The sequence below is a fragment of the Nothoprocta perdicaria genome, unplaced genomic scaffold, assembly GCF_003342845.1.
Source record: "Nothoprocta perdicaria isolate Ctin4 unplaced genomic scaffold, notPer1 scaffold_177, whole genome shotgun sequence".
NCBI lineage: Eukaryota > Metazoa > Chordata > Aves > Tinamiformes > Tinamidae > Nothoprocta > Nothoprocta perdicaria.
Genome location: NW_020454949.1, coordinates 127479 through 149935, shown reverse-complemented (window position 1 = coordinate 149935; position 22457 = coordinate 127479). Strand labels below are relative to the sequence as shown.

Here is a 22457-nt window from a genome sequence, read left to right as displayed (position 1 = left end):
CAGCACCAGCTGAGGAACATGGACAGACTGTAGATAAGCCCATGTTGAGAGGCTGCAAGTAGTCGTAGAGAGAAGGGCTAAGTAGGAGATCCAGAACAAATACAGGTTGGTGATCAAGCCTGGGAGCTGGGCTTTACCACCGGGTTTCCCTCAGTTGAACAGGGGCTGAGTATGCAGCACGGTGTCTGCTGCCTCTGGTGACTCATAAGAGCTTCAAAGCAGTCCTTCCACCAGCTACTCCAGCTGTGTCAACTGTGCATAGCYCCACAGCTCATGAGTCAACCTGGCCTGTGTGCTCGGAGACAGTCACACACCATGGACAAGAGCTCTTGAGGCATTCTTGATGCCTGGTAGCTCCTGAACTGCTTTGCTGCAGAGGAGGCCAAGGCATGGATTTGACAGGAGACACCAAAAGCCATCTCCTGACCTGAGGATCCCAGGCTGAGCACAGCCTCCARTTGTAGTAGGGCAGGAAAACCAGCAACCTCATGAGTCTCTCACAGTGACATCCTGAAATTGGTGGCTGCTTGTTGGTCAGCCTAGTGAATGGCCCTGCTAGTGAATGCTCTTGGTGCCAGTGCCTACCTGCTTTGCAGGACAGCACTGCCCTGTAACTGTGTTGGGGGTATGGGCCAAGGATGTCAACTCTGGCAGGTGGTGGTCAGGGATGCTGCTGGGGCTTGTGGACTAGCTGTTGTGGCCCAGGAACCCCCATTTCTCATGTGTGTGAGTCCAGAGTTTGTTTTGCAGCTCACACTGCAGGTTGGGGCATCAAGCCTGCAGAAACATCATCGAGATAGCTCTTAGAAAAGCCTAGGCATGACTCTCTATTTCTGGATGCAGAGAGAGAAACTAGGTGTGACTGCAACCACATTGAGAAGGTTTTCGGGGTAAGAGGGAGAGGAGTACCTATGGGGGGAGAAGGAGGAAACCACTAATTCCAGTATTTCACCACAAATGGTGACAACACTTTAGYAGCATGTTGATTCCTTCTGGATGCCAGGTGGCAGCTAGTGACCTGGTAGCTGTTGCTGTCTTCTCCTGGCACGCTGCAAGCTGCTTGCCAGGCTGCCAGTAAAGCGTGTTTACTGCCTTTGCWCTGCGTCTCCTTTGCCAGAGCAGTGCAAGGGAGAAGAAGTCCGTGCTCAGAGYGCTGCAAGCCAGCAGGTGACGAGCACAATAGTTACTGGCAAAGGCACAAAATTCAGGGCTGGGTCATGTCTCAGTAGGGACTTTTGGACCAGGCTGTGCAAGGCAGGGGGTAGCTGGAACAAAGTAAATAGCCCCTCCCATGGCATTTTAGCCGGTGGGGGGAATTCAAATGTCACAAATTGGGAATTTTCCACTTGAAGCCCCTTGGAGAAACAAAACGCTCTTTGCCTTGCTCTAACTCCCACCTGCGATGGGATTCAGTGCCAAAGTGAAAGGCTTCTTAAAAAAAAAAGGGCTGATCCAGGAAGGGGGGCGACCCAGGAGCAATTGAGTAACAAGGAAGGACAAACAGTGTTAGGTCACTGCTTTTGCAAACACAGCCAGGGCTCTTTTTCTATAAAAGGGGAAGAAAGTGGTTTCAGAGCCATCACAGACTTGGAGGGGATAGTCTGTGACCAAGGCTGCTCCATTCCCCTCCTGTGCCTCCGACTCCCTGGTCAAGTATGAGACTTGTCCTCTCTACCGTGCTGTCCTTTGGGATAGTGGGTAAGTGTCTGCTGAAGGCAGTTTGGGGGATCACAGGAGGCAAAAGCTCTCAGGACTCCAGGCTTTACCCTCTAGACCAGGGTGTTTCATAGAAGAAACTGCCGAGAGACAGCAAAAGCAGAACAAAAAGCCAAAGGGAATCTGCCAGCCTCCTGCTTTGGTGGACATGGCTGGGGATCTCTCCGTGAAGATGATGTTTTTAACCTTAACAGCAGTGGTTTTCTCACCGTGCTCAGCAGGGCTCCAAGTGCAGCCCATGGCTAGGGGAAGGTGTGCGGCTGTCCTCAGTGAGTGGCCAAGTGAGGAGGGCTGCTCGCCAGCCTCAACCCCGGCTGCAGAAGCTGGAGGGAAGGGAGAGCTTGTGATAGGGGCAGCACTCACACTGCTGTGTTACCTGTGCTGCAAAGGGCTGGGAGAAAAGTCCCCCTGGCCAGCTGCTGCTCTGTCAGGAAAGGTGTTCAGTGAGTGGGAGAGAAACTAGGAGGCCTCTCTGCTGAGTCCTGCGTGTGTRTTGGGTTAAACTTCAAAGCAGTAACAGGAGCTTAAAGAGTGCTCAAATGAAGGCCTCTGTGGGGCACCTCTGCATGCTCGGATGCCTTGTGCAGAAGGTAGCAGGCTCCCTTCACGCTGCCTTGTGCAKAAGGTGGCATGGCTGCTGCAATGCGCTTACATCTCCGCTGGTTCCTGGGGTGCTSCTCCATCTCGCCACCTCCTGCTGGTGCACCCTTGGCTCTCTGAGACCTTCACAGCTCTAAGAGGGGAGACTCACGTCCTACCTTGCACCCGTGGCTTGTCATGTTTCTGGTCCTGTTCCACCATCTCTTTTGCCAGTCTTGGCAAGCTCCCAGACCGCCTTTAGTAAGTGGAGCTCTGTCCTGCTGCTGTCACTGCACTTTGCTGGGTCTCCCATGTGTTTTTATGTCCACATTGTGCTGCTGCAGGCCTGCCTTTGTTTGAAGCATATATTTCAGTCTTCTCTCTGTGTTCATGGTTTTGTGAGGTAATGGTCAGGTAGCCACGTCAAGCATGTTGCTGCTCTCCTCCCTGCCTAGAAAGTCAACATGTAGGAGTTGCTCCTAGTATAAGGGAGGTGGTAGTCTCTTCTAATCCCTCATAAAATGTGATGATGGTTAATGTCCTGCTGTTGGAAATGCTCTTTATGTCACTGGAGTTGTAGAGTATTAGCTGAATAACAGCATGCAGTCGTATGTTAGTACCCGTGAATAGCCCTCCTCTTTCTCTGCATGGAAGGATGTTTTCCAACAATTCGGTGACAAAGGCCATGGCTCTTGGGCTCCCTTTGCCTTCCCAACTTTCACCGGTGACCATGGAAAAAAGCAAACACCTGCACCCAGCATATCGTTGCCAGTAACCTCCTGCATGCCATGGCTAATGCTCTGGGTGAAGGTGCTCATGCCGTGTCTATCTGTGGAGGCATGTGGGTGCTGGTGGGAGTGCCCTTGGGAGGTCCCCAGGTCAACCTCTGCCCAGAGCAGGACCTTTGCCAGGTCTGSGAAGAGGGGAGGTTCTTCTGGTAGAGGTGTGTTTCAAAGAGAAGAGGTAAAATTTCAAAGGAAAGAGAAAATGGAAGTAGCACAGGTCAATCTGAAGATGACTGAATGATATGTTGCCACTATGGAGAAAGTCAGCTGTGCTTATATCCTCTTGGTCTGTACAATCCTGATGGGAAGGGTCAGAATTAAGGTGAAATGTGTAGTATGGGCCAGCAAGAAAGGTGATATGAAATTGGCCACATACTTTAACTGCAAGTTTGCGAASGCTGCTGAAGTCCTAGTCCATCGCCAGTGTCTGCCCGAGTCTTTGCTTTGCTGTGGTCTCCCAGAGCAGCTACTAAGCAGCATTTATTGGCTTCTATTAAAGAATCCATAGGGGAGGGGGCTGTGGGTATTGTGGAGCCTATATGGCATCTCAATTGCCAAGTGTGGCAAAGGAGGTGAGAAATAAAGAGTTAAATATTTCAGATCATCCAGCTGCTAGGGAGATTGTGCATGGCAAAATACTGCATATAGTCTGGCTGGATCACAGATACTGGCCCTTTGGGCTTATTTGCAAAGAGACTGCTGCAGAGGAGAATCTTTACTCTCCCTTTTTTGCAAAACTTTCTGAATTTCGGAAAACTGTTCAATTTCTGTTGAAGCGTGTGGATTTGTAGCTCTGCTCATGATTGAGGCTGGCAGAAACATGAATCAGGAGGCTGGCCCTGGAAGATGCCTGTGCTGTAAAAGCTGTTGTGAACCTTTCCCAGGGCCAGGAATGATCCTCCTGGATGTTCCTGTTGATGCACATGGCACTCAGAAAGGAATCTAGCTTCCTGTGAGCTTTAGGAGAGGTGCAAGGGACCATGTCCCGTCCTCTGCTCACTTGAGGGCATAGACTGCAGGGAAGTGGAGATCTTGTGTTCACAGAGATGCTGTTTTTCTCTGTTTGTTGCCTTCTTTCCTCTCTAAAACTGCTTGTTTCTGGTTCGTTGTATAGCTCTGTGTTTTGCTGCACCTTCCAAGGCCACCGTCAGATGGTGCACAATATCCTCACCGGAACAGAAGAAATGCAATGACCTGAAGGAGCGCATGCAACAAGAGAGCCCCGGGCTGGCTTGTGTGCAGAAAACCACCTACTTTGACTGCATAACGGCCATTGCGGTGAGTGGCCAGCAAAAACCTGCAGTGGGTGCTGAGGATTTTCAGCCTTCACCCCTTGGTGAATGTTCCCCTGAGTCAATGGTCATTACCTGCAACTCTGCTATAGAGAGGAGTCACCCACAGRGATCTGAGGAGGCTGGCATTTTCCCTTATGCTCTTTCCTTAGCATCTTAAATCTGTTTGTTTGTTCGTTTAGAGAAATGAAACAGATGCTCTGAGCCTGGATGGCGGTCACATTTATGACGCAGGCCTCAGCCCCTACAACCTGAAGCCCATTGCTGCTGAGGTCTATGAAGGAAGTAAAGGTGGGTTTTCATGCAGCGTGTGTATGCCGAGCGGTGCTCAGAGGCCCTTCCTTCCCATACTGTGGTTTCTTCTGGGTGTCTCACCAAGTGCCCCCTACTTCCAAATCCCAGAGGAAAAGTGAAGGGGGCYGATCACGCCAAAATTATGACTGCTCTGCTGCCACTCATGGCCTCAGGGCCACTGCAATGGGAAGTGGCTCTGTTGAAAGTCATGGATCACATAGTGATGCCAAGGCCATGGAAGGGGAGCCACAAACAGAAAAAGTGGCATAAAAACCGTGCTGAAGAGAACCCAGAGATCTTTTGCTTTCAGGGACCTTGAACAATGTTGATGATAAACCAAGGTAGGTGGAGAAACTGCATCTTCCTACAAATAGCCCTCAAGATAAAGGAGATTAAAGAATGATAACAGCATTGCAATTACTGCCTATGGAGGGATATGTAGTTGAGCTGACTAAGGCAAAAGGACCAGGCAATGCATGGAAAAATGAAGAGCAGCAGAAAGATAAATGAAATTATGGAGCAATCCCATTTGTTACGAGTTATCTCTGATGCTTCATGCCCGCCCAATCTCTGTACTGCCTCACCTCACTCCTGTGCTTCTCCTGGGAGCGRGATGGACACTATTTCTCCATTTTTGTCATTATTGCCTCATACAGCCCCACCACATCCAAGCTGTGAATCTCTTTGGGAAGAACCCTCTCCCCCGGAGTTTGCCCTGTTTGTGTACATGGTTCAGGATCAAAGAAACACAACAGGGTTATTCACAGCRTGATTCTTAGCAAATACTAATACTAAATTCCAGGCTGTCTCTAGGACCCCTAAAACTCAGTCACTTTATCCACACGTAATATTCAATGGATTTGATAAAATTTTAAAGACTAAATATGGAATTCCAGGATTGCAGGGCTTGTGTCTGTGCCTCAGTGGGCAGTGGCATTGGAAAGCAGATTTGCCAAAAGACCTGCCGACATGAATGTCTAATGCCTGTCCAGGATTTTGCATGAGTATTTTGCATGTGATAGCATTTTCAGGTCACCTTCCACTACAAATTATAACGGAGTTTTGTCACCAGTTCAGTATTGCAGTGTAACATAGCCCCAGCAAAACCACAAGTGTTCAAGAGGCTTTTGATAGTRCAGCATTTTATTCCCTGAGATTGAGGGTTTGGTGAATATTAAAATCCGGCTTTCAAATGTTCMGCATTCCTACCTTTTCAGTGCTTTCCTCCTTGTATTACAGGACCCACAACCTACTACTACGCTGTGGCCGTCGTGAAGAAAGGAACAGGCTTCACAATAAATGACCTGAAAGGCAAGACTTCCTGCCACACAGGCTTGGGCAAGTCCGCTGGCTGGATTATTCCCATTGGGACACTTGTCCGCCGGGGGGACATTCCATGGGATGGCATAGACTCTGGCTCCATTGAGCAAGGTGAGGTGGGGACGATGAGGTGATGTTAAAAAAAACGGGATGAGGTTGAAAGCAGTGGTGGTGGGGAGGTGAAAGTGGTGTTGCCTGAACTTCTGCAGAGATGCGGTGGAGATGTAGAAAGCATTAACATTCCCTATCTTGCTTTTTCTCCTCTGCCTCCTCCATCCCAAGTATACCAGGAGCACCTTCATTCAGGAATCTCATCCTATCCCCAAGCACAGAAGCTCACTGTGCTGCACATGGTTGTTTGCTAAGCAGTTAATGATCTACCCTGCCACGTACTCCAGGAGGGGAGGATCAAATCAGTAAAAGAGTCAACCCCATTATGGAGCTGAGATCCTTCACCTAAGGCACGCCTTCCCATCACAGACCCTCCCAGCTTCTTGTAAAACTGATTTTTCAAGTAAAAATGGTGTGTTTCTCTTCCACAGAGGCGGCCAAATTTTTCACGGGCAGCTGCGTGCCTGGAGCCACTGAAAAAGGCCTGTGCCGTCAGTGCAAGGGGGACCCTAAAACCAAATGCGGCCGCTCATCACTGTACGCAGGATATTCTGGAGCTTTTCTGTGAGTGAAAGTTATTTTTCTTTGTGGAAATATCCTTGCCTTTACACATACAAGTTTTCATTATCTTGGGCACTGCTGTGCCGCAGCTGGGGACCCTGATGAGAATGAATTTCTACAACAGCCGGGACTCTTGGTAATGGAAGATTCATTTAAAAAATATAGTAAATGGAGGCTTGAAGTTCCAGTAGGTAGTTGTGAGATCAAAGAGGGAGCTGGGTTGTATGATTTCATTTGGATTATTAAGAACATATTGCATTTTGCTAAGTCCAACTGGGTGCCTTATGAATTACTTCTCTGCCTTTACATTTCCTCCTCCACTAGTATAGATTTGGGGGACAACGACTGCTCTGTGGTTGGAGACTGCGTCARAATAGCTTGCTGAAACAGGAGATGGGGAACCACAATGTGTGTTTCTTTTAACGTCTCTTCTGCTTCCTCCCACCTGCAGTTGTCTGAAAGATGGAAATGGAGAAGTAGCTTTTGTGAAACACACAACTGTTGAAGGTAGACTTGTTTGATCACTCTTGTTTTTCTTCCCTAGTCCAACCTCTTGCTGCTACTCCGTCCTGTAATTTAGTCTGTACTGTGCCCAACTTCATTCTCCTCCATRTTTTACCCAAACCTCTTCCCCATTTATTTCTAGAAACACCAGGTTCATTAGATCATCCTTGTTCTTCAAAAATATGACTGTGGTGGGRTGTCACTCAGATGGCCCTTCTTTGAAGAATGAAAACCTGGAAGTTGCCTTCTTGGTTTAAATTCAACGATGTAATTTGTGCCATATTACAGAGACAGCTGTAGTGTTTGCACTGTAATGGCAGGATGAGCAATTGCATAGATGATTACCCACTCTTCCTAGACCCATCCGGTCTTCTGRGAGAGAGGTTTGTAGGGAATTTAGCCTACAGAAATAATTCACTATCTTKGCACCTTTCATGGAGGGAAGGTGGCTTTGCTTAGAGCACTTCCTGGCGCTCAGGAGAGCTTCAGTGAGTTCAGTGGAGGGCCTTCAAGATGGTCAAGGGACAGGAACGCTTATCCTGGAGAAGAGGCTGAGGGAAAYGGGATTGTTCAGTTTGAACAAGAAATGACTTTGTGGGGGATATCATAGCAGCCTCTCAGTACCTACGAGAAGGCTTCCAAGAAGATGGAGCCAAGATCTTTACAAAGAGAAGACGAGAAACAACAGTCATAAACTGAAACAAGAGAGGCTCAGACCAGACACAAAGATTTTTTTTCCCATGAATCAAGCAGTGGGGCAGGTTGCCTGGGTTAGCTGTGCAGTCTCCYTAGCTGAGATTTTTCTGTCTGCTTTACCTTCATATGGCTGTGATGATCCATCTCTCCTAGCATCCACACACTGCTCTTGCAAAGGAGGTGTGGGAGCTGTCAAACGAGAAGAATTTGTCTTTCCTCTAGGCTTCATCAGGAAAAAAAAAAAAGCTGCCTGAGATTGTTTCTTTTTGATATTGCAACTTGTGGTTTCTCCCTTTAGAAAACGCTGCAGACGAGAAGGATAAGTATGAACTGCTGTGTTTGGATGGCACCAGGCAGCCCGTGGACAACTATAAAACCTGCCACTGGGCCAGGGTCCCTGGTCATGCTGTCGTGGCTCGAGATGATGGCAAGGCTGAAGAAATCTGGACTTTCCTCTCAAAAGCACAGGTAGCACAGAGATTTCATTTTCTTATTCTAGCAACCCCTATTCTGTCCACCATTTGGGTCAGTTTCTCCAGCTTTCTAAGCATTTTGGTGTCATCATTTACTGATTGTTTTCCCTCTATGACAGGAAAAATTTGGCGTTGGCACAACCAGTGACTTCCATCTCTTTGGGACACCTGATAAGAGTGACCCATACCACAAAGACTTGCTTTTTAAGAATTCTGCCATATCRTTGAAGAAAATCCCAACGCTGATGGATACCCAGCTCTATCTAGGCTTTGAGTACTACAGCGCCATTCAGAACCTCAAGAAAGGTAGGCAGGACATGGGCCACAGCTATGACCATAATAAACTGGATAGCATCAAGGGAAACTGCAATGAATGCGGTAGCGGATGTATGAATTCCGTAAAAACTTGTCCCTGACGCTGTGTTTCTTCAGGCTGTCCAAGCTCTCCCAATAGCGTTCTCCCTGACATTCCTCACCTGCATAATCCTAATGGTCTTCTCCTTCAGTCAGTGGGCGGCATCCCCTCTGAGGACATCTCTGCACAATGAGTAGTTCYGAAAAAGCTTTGGGATGCCCCCTGTTTCCCTCACAAATTGCCTGGATGCAGTCAGTTGGCCAGGAAGTGTTTGCAGAAGATATTTGGGGAAGAGATCGGCAAACTTGCCAAGGGGAAAGAATGTGATTTTCTCAAATGTATTTGGTGCTGAGTGTTCTTGGCAATCAGTATTCAATATTCTGTATTTCCTATGAAAAAATATATTTGCCTGTGTGGTTAGTAGGGTCRAAACTGATACGGTCAGAACTGCTGCTCAGAAAAGGCATTTCTGGGATATAAGTGCACAGGAGTGGAAGGAAGATCGCAGGCCATGAGGCCCAGATCTTGCTCTTTGAAGGAAATAGTGCCCTTTATTTCCATCTAGACTCATACAGTATTTACTGACATCCTGGCATTCTGGGAAGCAAACATCCTATTACTGACATTTTTGTGCATTCACAAAGCACAGTTTTGCAGACACTTCTGTAGTAGACTCAACCTCTATGGTGTTCGTGGAAGGAGACACTTAAACTTCATGTGGAATCCAAACTGATGTGGAATAATCCAAGATTATTCAAATGCAGCTTCACAGAAACGTAACTGAAATGTGTTTTTCCAAACTGGTCTTGACTCTCATAGCTGTCTGGGCTGTGAGATCTTTAGGAAAGCTGAATATATGACAATTATCAACACAAAGTACTACCAGGGCTTAGTGATTCAGTCTTTATGATGTCTCGGCTGACACAAATCTGAGCAAAAGATCACGTGAAGTCCTTTCTAACCAGTAGTTTGGAGTTGTTTTTTGAKCATTTTTCAGCTTAAGATTCTGCTAATAATTCTGGTTTAAGAGTCTGCTAAAGATTCTGGGTTTTGCTAATGAATCACCTTTACACAGACCTTCTGCTCAGGCTAGTCCAGAACTTAGTAAACAAGATCCTTTTGCCCTGGGTAGTGGTAGGTTTGTGTGTTGAGACAGCTTGAGGTGTGAGTCCTGCACCTGAGTTGATAGCTTTCTTGTGTAGCAGAGCATGGGGCTTATTCCTTCTTTCTCTGCTGTTTATTTTTTTACAGATCTGATGTCTTCTAGCTCCAAGAAAAGAAAGATTCAGTGGTGTGCAGTGGGTAAGGAAGAGAAGACCAAGTGTGACCGCTGGAGTGTGGTGAGCAACGGAGAGGTGGAGTGTGCTGTGGGGGAAACCACCAAGGACTGCATTGTTAAGATCATGGTAAGGCYTTTTTTTCCATTTTCTTCTCCCTGTGACCCTTTCATATAGCCCCTTCATTCACAGCAGTGTTGCTTCTTTCATTCTGGAAATAAATTTTATGGGGAATATTAAAATGAAATGGTGAGGGAAAGGGGAATTGCTAGAAGCACCTGTAGGTAGAAACCAACCTCATCATCGGGAAGATGCTTTTGGATTAGTTTGTSGACTATTAACATTTTGGAAAAAAAATATAGTTAGAAATCTCTTTCTTTGATGTTTTCAAAATAAAAATTATTTTCTGATCCAGCTGCCAGTGCAGAYGGTCTCGTCTTGGAAGCTATGGATATTGCCTCAGTCAGAGAGGTACCATGGCCYTTCTAGAAGAGGAATGGTTCCAGAGTATATCCGAGAGTGCTAGGTGGTAATCGGGTCTTGGTATTTATATAGCCCAAAATTCAAACTCCAAAGGTGAGGTCAGATAAGCTTTTGTCAATGAAACAGGCTAGGGGAGGCATATAGAGTGCCTGGGCAGGAGAACTGCTCTGATGGTGATGGCTACAAACACACAGGAATGATAATTTCCTAAGTCCCTCCTTTTGTGTCTTCTGTTGTGTGCTGAGGAATGGCCATCTCAAACTTCAGAAAGCGAGCAAGTGCTTTCTTTTATGATCCAATTTTTGGAAAGAGCTGGTCTGGGTAAACATAGCATCATCTCATCAGTGGGTGGTTTTCATTGCAGAAAGGTGAAGCAGATGCTATCAGCGTGGATGGAGGTTTTGTCTACACAGGTGGAGCGTGTGGCTTGGTGCCAGTGATGGGAGAAAACTATGAGGGTAAGTACAGCCCAGAGGGGCCATTGGGCTCCAGGTGGTGGTGAATGCACTGGTGCAAAAGCAGTGGTTCTATTCCAAAATCTAGGAAGCAGCCTTGGAAGCGCATGGCACACTAAGGCCGCTCTGCTGGCCGCATGCCTTGCCTCTCAATGCCAGCACTGAAATTTCCCTAAGCATGAGAGAGAAAAATCATATCCAGCATCTTAAATCAGGCACTCTAAATGCTGTGTCTTCTTCATTTTAATCGTGATGCCCCTTTCCTTCAGCACTAGTCTCTATCTGTAGTTGTAGTAGCTTGGAGGAATGGACGGAGGCTTTACTTCATTCTATTAACACCCTAGGTACCAGCTTCRATAGTCTTCCAGATGAAGTTTCGTAGCAATTAGTGAGCTTGATTCAGTTTTGTATTTGCTATGTATTTTTCTTTCCTAAAATCTTTTTTCCTTTTTCCCTCAGATGATCAATGCAGCAGAGCAGGAGAACCAGGTAATTACTGCCAACAACGCAACAGGAAACTGYCCTAATGGATTTAAGTTGAGGAAAAAATGACATATACATGTAGCCGGGGGTTGAGACTAAGCAGTCAATGCATGAAGAGTCTAGTAAGATCACAGTGTCCCAAATAGTTAAAAATCTGGAAGGCAAATTAACGAGTCGAACACAAAGTCTGGATCTGAGAGCAGATATCAAGGTAGAGCACGTGGTGGTGGCAGAGGTGGTTTGTGCTGCTATCAGCTTAGCTGGTGCTGTCTGGAGCATGGTCATGCCATGATGTTGGTGGGCCTGGGCTATAGCACCTGGAAGCTGTTTTTATAGAAATGGAAACACGGGGAGGAGGGAAGGTTACGGCATTTGTTAAGGAGTGGAAAATGGGTGGCAAGTTATTTATAAGTACAAAGTGACACCGTGATGGTGCTAAGTGGAACCCGTGCTCCCCTAAGGGATCTCGAGGATCTGCCCTGGTTCAGCTGCCAACCTCCCGTTTCATTATCTCCCCTCTTGCCCCTGAAAAGCCTCTTACTTTGCTGTGGCTGTGGTGAAGAAATCCAACCCGAGTATTACGTGGAACAACCTGAAGGGCAAGAAGTCCTGCCACACGGCCGTTGGGAGGACGGCCGGCTGGAACATCCCCATGGGCTTGATTCACAACAAAACGGGCAACTGCAATTTCGGTGAGTCACGTCTGACGTCCGTAGCCCAGGGACGCGCCTGCCTCCGGGTTTAAGAGCAAAAAGGTCTTCCCACCATTGCCATCTGGCTCTCAGAGTTCCTCGTGACTCGGTGATTGTAGCTTGGAGATGGGAAAGGAAGAAGCGAGGCTTTGGCGAGCAAAGTTTCAGATGGGTAGTGGCTAGATATGGCACCGAGGCTGCCGAGTTTTGGTCCAGCCAATAAATAGATAGATAGATAAATAAATAAATAAATAAATAGAAAGAGAAATCAGTTCAAGAGAACTCCAAAGTCCAAGTCCAAGAGAACTCCAAGAGAAATCAAACATATATTTATTAAAAGGAAATGTCTGTCTTCAAGAACAACTGGTGTTAGTGAATAAGTAAATTTCAGACTCAATCCCTTCATCCTCCTCTGAAATCCCACCTGTTTTTTCCCCCACTGTTCTTTTTTTCTCCCCCACATCACTGGTGTTGCTGCCAAATGCAGTTTTGCCTCCTCCTAACGGCCGAGGAGGTTTGGGTTGGCCTTGCACGAGCTGAAAACATCTTGCAGAGAAAAAAATATGTTCTTTTTATATCTCAAGATAGGGACTCCTGCAGCGGATGCAGCATAAAGCTTCACCGCGTGATGTTTGAGGCTCACGGAGGCTCAGAGGAAAGCAGGTGCTTTTCAGGTGGAAAAAACACGCGCTGAAATTCTTGTATTTCTCATGTTCTTCACTTCAGAGGAATACTTCAGCGCGAGCTGCGCTCCAGGGTCTGCTCCTGGCTCCCGCCTCTGCAAGCTCTGCAAGGGCTCAGGTGGGATGCGGCCGGAGAAGTGTGTGGCCAGCAGCCATGAGAAATACTACGGCTATACTGGAGCTTTCCGGTAGGTGGTGCAAATATCCGGGCTGCTCTGGATTTCCATCAAAAAATGCCTCCACCAGAGGCTTCCTGTTAAGTAAAATTGGTCTCGCCTGCAGTAAAATGAACCCTCCTGTAAAATGTAAAGAGGGAAGTGAGAGGTCAACCCCAATTCCATCTCCTGTGTGTCCTTCACGTGACGATGCAAGTCTAAGTAATTCAGACTGGACATGRATTTTAAAGGAAAATAACTCTTGTTTCATTTATATTTAGTGGGAAAGAGATCCCTGCTGCTTGGATTCAGCAGCTACACGGCTTAATTTGCTTTGTGCTTTGCAGGTGCCTTGTCGAGGAAGGCGATGTGGCCTTCATTAAGCATTCAATCGTGGAGGAGAACACTAATGGTAAGTGGTTCCTCTGTCACCAGGGAGAAGCTGGAAGGAAAAACAAGGCAGGCGGCCAAACCAGCCCCTAGTTCTGTTTCTCCGTTTTCATCATCATCATCATTATTATTATTATTATTATTACTTTTTGTGGGGTCAGTCAGACTCCTGTCCCAACACCTCTGTGCAGTCCTGCATGAATCTGCGTGACCCAGCAGTGACTGATGCTTTCAAAGCAACATTGGAAAGGAAAACATAAGCTTTTTTAATACACTTGAYTATTAAGGAAGGACGTGTGAATAAGTCTTGCAGCTGCTCTGAGAGTCCAAATTATCCCACTGATTTTTTTTCTGTATTTTACTTAAAGCTCTTCTGTACATGTAGGGTATCCAGGTGTCAGTGTGTTTATGTGGAATGAAAAAAATGCCTTGATTGGGTGCTGTGAGGCCGAGATGTTTCTGCTAGGGGAGATACCTGAATCTCCAATTCTCTTTGAAGGCAAAAATAAAGAGCCTTGGGCCAAAGATCTGACCATGGACCAATTTGAGCTGCTGTGCCTTGATGGGAGGAGGGCAAATGTCATGGATTACAGAACCTGCCACCTGGCAAAAGTTCCTACCCATGCTGTGATCTCGCGTCCTGAGAAAGCGAGTGAAATACGTGATCTGCTGAAGAGACAGGAGGTTGGTACTGGCTGCAGGATAAATGTCCTCAGTTGGCTTGTGTGCTGCATGGTGGTGTTTTTTTACGGGAGTGATGCTCTGAGTTCCTCTGAGTCGGTGAAACATGAAAGATTTTGTCTTATGGATGCAGAGTCACAGCTCTGCACCTCTGTATCCCTCGGCTGTCTCCTCCTTCCATCCTCTCAGACTTGTTCTTCCTTCATTGCCACCTTAACAAGTGCCCATAGGTAAAAACAAGATGAGCTCCAGCATGAGGGGCTGCTAGGAGACCCTTGGAAAGTTGGCATCTCTTGATGCCTCCTCTTTCTGGAGCTTGACTTAGGGCTTCATGCTGAAGCCCCATGACCTAGGCTTGTACCAGGCTGATCCTGAGTTCCTTTCTGCTTTTTCTCCGTGCCTTTATTTCAGAAATTGTTTGGAGAAAAGGGAAGCGACAAAGACCGCTTCATGATGTTTAAGTCTCAGACCAAGGATCTTCTGTTCAAAGACTTGACCAAGTGCCTGGTTGAACTGCAAGAGGGAATAACGTACCAGGAATTCCTGGGAGACCAGTACTACGCTTCGGTCGCCAGCCTCAATACGTGCAATCCATCAGGTAAGGGCGACATCCCTTGGAAGACGTCAGTGAAACGCAGCTCTTAGCCTCGCAGCTGTGGACAGTGGCTTGTCCCACCAGGACATGTTCYGTAGGCACCTCAAACGAGTGAGAAAGCACCAGCTTGTGCTTCCCACTCCCGGCCCACAGATTTGCCAGGAATGGGCGGGTTTTTTTGCTGGGTACACTGGGTACCTTTCCCATGGCCTGATGTTGTCCCCATGGTGGCAGCCCCACCACATCTGCTGGTGGGACAGGGTTGTTTGTCCCCAGTATAAGGGGCATGTGGAGCTTCTAGAGAGGGTCCAGTGGAGAGCGACAAAGATGGTTAAGRGACTGGAACATCTCTCGTGTGAGGAGAGACTGAGTGAGCTGGGCCTGTTCAGCTTGGAGAAGAGAAGGCTGAGAGGGGATCTGATTGATATATGTATAAGTTCATGAAGGAAGAATGCAGGGAGGAAGGGGCCAAGCTCTTCTCAGTGGTGGCCAGTGACAGGACACGGGGCAGTGGGTACAAGTTGAAACCCAGGCAGTTCCATCTCCAGGTGAGGAGGAACCTCTGCACTGTGAGGGTGCCGGAGCCCTGGCACAGGCTGCCCAGGGAGGCTGTGGAGTCTCCTTCTCTGGTGGTCTCCAAACCYGCCTGGATGCGACCGGGTGCCCCGTGCTCCGGGTGTCCCTGCTGGAGCAGGGGGTTGGACTAGATGATCTCTAGGGGTCYCTTCCACCCTCCACCCTTGTGTGTGTGACTCCGTGTGTGTTCCCAGCTCAACAGAGCCCCGGGGCAGCTCTGAGCTCCCTCCTTCCCTCCCCTTCCCCAGATCTCCTCCAGGTGTGCACCTTCCTCCAAGACTTGTAGTGGGATGCGGCGACGGGCCCCAGAGGAYGGGGCAGGGAGCCCCGCACCGCTCCGCCGCCCCCCGCAGCCCTGCCAACGTGTCCGACGGTGACCGYGCACAGCCTCCGCGCACGGCTGCCCACACGGAGAAAATAAACAATATCTTAAAGCCTAAACAACATTCCTGAGGGTTTTTGTTTGCTTGTTTGTTTAATAAAAGTGAATCCGAGCGGCCACGATGGAGTGCGGGGGCAGCCCAGGAGCTGGGGCTCCCATGGGCCTTCATAGGGCAACACGCGTGGAACTACAACTCCCATGGGGCTATGCGCGGTGAACACCCCCCCCCCGGAACTACAACTCCCATGGGGCTATGCGCGGTGAACCCCCCCCCCCGGAACTACAACTCCCATGAGGCGATGCGCGATGAACCCCCCCCCCCGGACTACACCTCCAATGGGGCTCCGCGTGGTTAACCCCCCCCCACTCCGAGGAACTACAACTCCCATGGGGCTATGCGCGGTGACACTCTGGGAACCACAGCTCCCATGAGGCGATGCGCGATGACCGTCCCCCCCCACCCCTACGCGGACTACAACTCCCATGGGGCTCCGCGTGGCGGCCCCGTCTCGGAACTACAACTCCCATGGTGCTCCGCGCGGGCTCGCGCAGCTCCCGGTAGGCGGCGGCGCGCGGCGGCCACGCAGCGCGCGCGGGCGGCCATGGCGGCGGGCGGGCTGGAGCGCTACCTGGACTCGCTGCGGCGCGAGCTGCGCGCCCCGGACCCCGCCGTGCTCTCCGTGCTCGCCGCGCTGCTCGCCGTGGCCCTCACGCTGCGTGAGTGCGGGGCCGGGGGGAGGGAGGCCGCGCGCGGCCCCGGCGGCGGCCTCAGCGCGCTCCCGTCTCCCCGCAGTGATCTGGCGGCTGCTGCCGGGCCGGAGCGGCGGCCGGCGGGCGGTGCTGCTGCTCGGCCTCTGCGACGCGGGCAAGACGCTGCTCTTCGCCAGGGTGAGCGCCTGGGGCCCCCCCGGGACACGCGCAAACCCCGCGTGGAAACGCGCTTTGTTCCCGTTCCTGCCGGCCCCAAAACGCCTGGCAGAAACAATCCTTTTATCAACGTGCTGATATCCCCGTGTTCTAAGCAAATATTCGGAGCCCGTTGCAGCTCGCAGGCTGAACCGCAGGCTCCAGAGCTCCCTCCTCCTCCCAGCACCTGCTTTTTATTTTATTCTTTATTTTTCCCCCCGGGGCAGCTGCTGACGGGCCGGTACCGCGCCACGCAGACCTCCATAACGGACAGCTCGGCCGCGTACCGCGCGAGCGGCGACAAGGTGAGCGGCGCGGCCGAGCTGCACGGCCCCCGGCCGGCTGCACCCACGTCTCCCCTGCTCGGAAACAGGGCCTCGCTTGCAGGGAAATATTCCCTATAAAGTCTAGGGAAAAACCGGGACGGGTTAGAGGTTCCTGGCTGGGCAAGTTTTTCTTAGCAGAGTGAAGAAGCTCCGTGGGAACAAGGGTTTGGAGCAGGAGGGAGCTGATATGAGGGGGCGGCTCCATCCTCACGTTCTCCTCGTTGCCTTGGCAGGGATTTCTGTCGCTCCCAAGAAAATCCGTGTTTAAAAGCTTAAGCAGGCTTGAAAAGACTCTCCAGCTGAGCCCCAAGTGATTCCCAGAATGCATGGGATTATTTTCTGTTTCTGTCCTGTGTCACCAACCCCCTTATTTCCAGTTTCTTGTTATTTTCAGTTTCTAGCTAGATTTAGAAGYGTTTCTTTTCCTGTTGCTGGTTGAATATGTAGAGAGAGAGACTGGCAAGTTGGCGGCACATCAAGTACCTGTGAAGAGAGGGAGCTGCAGGGTGGAGGATGTCACATCTGGGCGCTCTTTGGTGACAGCAGCAATAATAGGTKTAAAAGTAGCAAAATGAAGCAAGTGGCACTTTTTATTGGTGCTTCTTTAAGAGTGAGCAGAGGGGAAATACTCCAAGGGGGAGCACTGGGAGGTGGCAAATGGGACTGTTGCTTTTGTGCCTCCTCCAGAGCCCCTGGGGTGGCATCGGCAGCGATGACGTGGCCCTGCCTGGCCCTCTGGTGACCAGAGCTCTGTGTGTGGATTTTGTTTCAATGCCACCGCTTTGGCAGCCTGTGCAAAGAGGGTTTCACAGCTCTCGATTCCAAAGGGGCAGGTGCTCAAAGGACGACCTGGTTCTGTTTTTCACTCTAGTTGTGTGGTTTTTGACTCTAGTTCTTGTAGCTCTGCTGGCTGGGTTTGCCTGTGAATGTCACTTCTCAGCATTTCTTTTGCCTATCAAAGTCATTTGGGCTGGGGGAGGGACTGCACTTTGGGGACAATCAGGAGTTTCTGGCCTTGTGCACAGGCATCGCTAGGTCTTTGCCGATATCTTCTTTCCTCCTGCCTCCAGGGTGCGAACGTGACCTTGATAGACCTTCCGGGCCACGAGAGTTTACGGCTTCAGTTCTTGGAGAGGTTCAAGGCTGCCGCCAGGTAACTTGGAGGGGGTTTGGTGACAAAGCAGGTGAGGTTGTGACGTGCTGAGCCCTGCAGGTTACCGAGTGAGGGCTGGAAATGGTGCTGGGGTGTCTGGTGATTATGGATCTTGTGGCCCAGGCACTTTTCCCTTCTTCCTCACAGAGCACTCGTGTTTGTGGTGGACAGCGTGGCCTTCCAGCGGGAGGTGAAGGACGTGGCCGAGTTCCTCTACCAGGTCCTGGTCGATAGCACCGTGCTCAAGAACGCGCCCGCGCTGCTCATCGCTTGCAACAAACAAGGTATTTGGTATTTGCTGCTCTGTGGGGTAAAGCAGGGATTCAGACATGGAGTGACAGGGGGTTCCACCCCGGCTGCCGAATTCCACAGCCAAAGGGAGGCTGCGGGAAAAGTGCAGATCCGGAGGCCAGTCAGCAGAGACCCTTCTAGGAGCTATTGGAAAAATTACTGGGTTAAGTATTTCAAAGAGCTCTGCAGATGGACAGCACTTGAAGAGCTGTGGATGTCTGCATAGGCTGAAGCAAGGCAGGAAGCTTTCTGGAAGGGAACAGCCCATGCAAAACTCTCTTGCAAAATTGTTTTCCTGAATCTGTAGGCAGCAGAAAAATGAGATTTGAGCCCCCTCTGCACACGGAGTAACCTCAGTCTTATTATCAGGGGGTTGTTTATCCTCCATGATTGCATGGAGCAGTGAGCAGGAAGMTCCAGCTCCTGAAAAGGGCCGAATTTTCAAATATTGGCAGCTTTTTCKATGTCAGGATAGCTCCGTGCGTAACAATCTGAAGCTTTCTGTTAGAAGTAGGCTTTTTATTTTTCATAATTATTTCCAGTAGGCACTTGAGGAGCACMGTGGGCCTATGGGTTACAAAGCACCGTGCTGTAAAGCTGGTGTTCCAGTGTCACTTTATCCTAGTGCAGTTTCTGCACTAGGCAGCAGGGTGAGGGGGCCTTGCAGTACCTGCTGGGCTGGTTTGGGAGCCAGGGTGATGTTAAGTTGCACAATCTTTATCACTGGTCTTGTTCTGGGCAGGGCTTTCCTTGCCAAGTCTCAAGAGGGGAAACACGTTCTGAATTTTCACTTCTGAAAGCTGATTCCTCGTTTTTCTTTTCTCTTTCTAGATGTCACAATGGCAAAATCAGCCAAACTGATCCAACAGCAGCTGGAGAAGGAGCTGTAAGTGGGAGAAGGGATCTTCAACCATCTGAATGTCTCTCTCCTCTCTTTTCCTGTCTCTTCCTACTAAAGAGACAAAGAGAGCAGTGTGTTTGGTATGTGTAGGTGTACCCAGGGTGAGAGAAGACTGACCCTCTGCTAAAGCAGTAAGATCCAGTAACATTTGTGTCTGGACTGTAGGTTCAAAAAGCCTCCTGGGAGCTGTAGTTCAGGGAAATATCACTCTCTGAGCCATCCCCAGATTAAGGGATGGTTTTTGTACCCTGGGGCTCTGCGTGCTTTGAAGTGGTTGCCTTCCCAAGTGTCCGTTAGGCTTTCTGTGAGCGGCACGAGGACCAGGTTAGTTCTGCACAAGGTGCTGGCAGAGGAGACTTTGGGTACAGGCCTTGCAGGAACCTGGTGGTCACTGTCTTATCCCACCTAGGCAGGGATATTCCCTTAGGAAAACGGGTGCTGTATGATGCATTTTTAGGTTTTAAAAGCAAGCGAGGAGGAGGAGAAAGCAGAGGCAAGGAGCTCTTGGGGTTGGGAGGAGGAGCGCAGGTGGTTGGTATCTGCACAGAGGTCCTTCCCTGGGACAGCCCCGTGTTGCTGGTGGTCCCTTGGGCCGGCAGGCGGCAGCAGGAGCCCTCGCTCCTCTGACTCTTCCACACTCATGTATGGGGAGCTGATCCTCCCCTTCATGAGGGAGGAGTTGGTTGCCACATCATCAATCTCTCCAGGAGGGTAAATTTTCCTTGGTTCTGATGTTGGACATTTGCCAGTTGTTTTGCTTTAAAAATAGGATTTTTGAGTAACATATTCTGCTTGTCTTTAGGCAGATCTTAAACTAGTGCAGATCTTGAACAGCAGGGGCTGCTGCTTCCTTCCAGAGTAGGAAGGCTGGATTGGCTCAGGGAGTGGAGGAAAAAACTACATCTGGCTTGGAAGAGCTTCACTTTGGGGCAGCCTTTTGCATCCTACCAGCAGCACTGCTTCCATCCTGTGTAGGGAAGCAGAGCAGGGGCAGAGCTGCTGTCTCCCAGGCGAGTGTGGGAAATCCCATTGTGCCAGCTTGATTGGTGCCATTTGCTTCCTCTCATCCACCRGAGGATCCTGGTGGATCTCTTGCTCATGGTCCTTCTTCTCTGTCCACAGAAACACCTTGCGAGTGACCCGTTCTGCAGCCCCYACCAGTTTGGATGGCCCTGCTGCTGGGATTCCCGCCCAGCTGGGCAAGAAGGGCAAGGATTTTGACTTCTCCCAGCTGCCCATGAAGGTGGAGTTTGTGGAGTGCAGCGCCCGGGGCAGCAAGGGAGAGGATGGAGATGCTGATTTGGAGGCCCTGGAGAAATGGCTGGCCAAGATTGCTTGAGGGAGGAAGGCTGGAACGCACAGAGAGAGAGAGAGCAACATGGGGGATGGGACACTGGGAATCTGAAAGGAACAGGGAGGATTTGAAGTACTCAGATCTCTTCCCATAGAGGAAATATAAGCTGGAAACCAGTGCTGCAGTRTCCTAGCTCCTGGGCTTGGGAGCAGGGTAACATAATTGCTGCTGTGACTTCCTCCTGATGTCTGTGTTAAACTGCTACCTTCTCTTCTCCAGGATTTGGCCCTCTTTGATCCCTGGAAATCTTTGGGCTTTTAGTTCAACAGCTGCAAAGGCAAATTAGGAGGGATTACACTGCCCAAGGCAATCTTTTAATTGAACTCTGCATATCCTCCTCTGCCTCCATTTGTCACTGCAGCCTTGCTACCTCCTGGGGCTACTGATTTCTGCCTGGTTCTGCCTTCTTTCCCCAGTCTCTTGCAGGTTGGGAGCTCTGCACACATCATGTGCCCTGCGCTGGCAGGGTGCAGAGAGCAGCTTTCTGCTGGGCAGGCATCCAGCAGGGTAGAAAAGCAGATGGTTTTCCCTGCATCTCTACCCTCTCTGCTCTTCTRAACTTGTGCAGTTATTTTATGCCAAAAGCAGCCCAGCTGCTCAGCCTCTGCCCACTGCTTGTCTCTTGCTGCCGTGCCAATATCTGTGGGTCATTTCTGCTGTTGGGTGGTTCTTGAGAGCTTCTTATTAACTCGAGGCTTAAAGCCCTGAAAGTCTCTCACTCTGTTCCTCTTTCCCTCCTCTAGGTTAGGCTTTGGGACCTGCACATGTAGGCAGACTTTTCCACATTATTAGAGTTAAGAGTAGATGTTTTAACCTTAAAATGATGGGGGGAGGTCAGTCACCACAGCAGGAGCCAGGCAGTGATTGCAGACACCTTTGTGCACACGTTACCTGTGCAGAGGGAGATCTTCAGCAACACTGGTGCTGTTCAGGTGGAGTCAAGACCCTTGCATRGAGCTGGGTTGAGAGTTCAGCTTCCCCTTCCCAAATAACAGCCCGAAAGCAGATGTTTGGAGCCACCCTGCTCAGGAGCTTGTGGATGGAGGAGCTCTGATRGAGGGTCATCTCCATGCAGCACCTATGTGAGGATGGTTTCTCTTTGATGGGAATTCCAAAGTCCYTTTATATAGAAGTTATTCTTCCATTTTTTCCTGTCTGGATTGATGCTTCTTGGCTGCAAGCTGATATATTTTGCTTTTTTCCTTTCTTTCTGGACCTCTTTGACCTTCCTTTTGCATTGCCAAGCGCTACTTGTGATGGGGAAAGTGTCTCTACCCTTGTGAGCCCCATGGCTCTTCCTGGGGTGCAACTGGTTCCTTCCTCAGCAGCGGAGAGAATTGTGTTTGGGGGTGTTTGAGAGGAACCCTGCGCAAGGCTGGAGGCTGATTGATCACCAGGAGCAGATCCAAGCCCAAAGACACCTTATCCTTATGGGAGACTGGGGTGGGAGGAGGTGGTGACATTTATGACATGCTCTGTGCTTATTCCCTATAGCCGGAGGGCTGTTGGAATTTGTTTATCAGCTTTTGACCTCAGCTTAACAGGAAGCTCTTCCTGGGCCTTCTCATTTGAATCCCTAATGCTGAAGTGAGAATATTGCTGTCTCTCTGGGGTGTTAGTGTGATAGCAAAGACCTTCCTCCTCAAAAAGAAGACGCCTTTGGTAGGGAAATGCTGAAAAAGGCCATCCTTGTTTTTTAAGTTATTCTTAGTTAAAGTTATTCCCTAAATAAAACTGTTTGGCTAAAATGTGTGTGTGCTCTCAGCTCCTCCTGCTACGCTGTTCTACCKTGTCAAATCCCCGTGGGCTGAGGCTTACCCTCTGCTGCAGTGTCATGGTGGAGAATGACCTGCCTGCTTGGTGGCCAGGTCYGTGTTAATATCTGTGCCTCCACACAGGTTTTTGTTTGTTTGTTTGTTTTTTGGGGCTTTTTTTTTGTGTTTTGAAGTTCTGGTGGTGATCACTCCCCTGCAAGTTGAGCAATTCAC

General features: G+C 49.6%; 1 protein-coding gene across 1 annotated transcript; it reads left to right on the top strand.

Moving 5' to 3' along the window:
- The first annotated feature begins 1577 nt into the window (after positions 1-1577).
- On the top strand, positions 1578-20478 carry LOC112944900 (ovotransferrin-like). Its single transcript, XM_026036428.1, has 24 exons — positions 1578-1698; positions 4195-4358; positions 4555-4663; positions 5906-6097; positions 6529-6661; positions 7110-7165; positions 8157-8326; positions 8451-8637; positions 9938-10092; positions 10811-10904; positions 11361-11390; positions 11918-12076; positions 12803-12947; positions 13262-13326; positions 13804-13988; positions 14397-14583; positions 15405-15441; positions 16128-16255; positions 16332-16426; positions 16672-16749; positions 17841-17923; positions 18071-18207; positions 19046-19100; positions 20238-20478. Exons 1-24 carry the CDS (start codon positions 1656-1658, stop codon positions 20452-20454), a joined length of 2904 nt encoding a protein of 967 aa, XP_025892213.1. The 5' UTR covers positions 1578-1655; the 3' UTR covers positions 20455-20478.
- The last annotated feature ends 1979 nt before the right edge of the window (positions 20479-22457 follow it).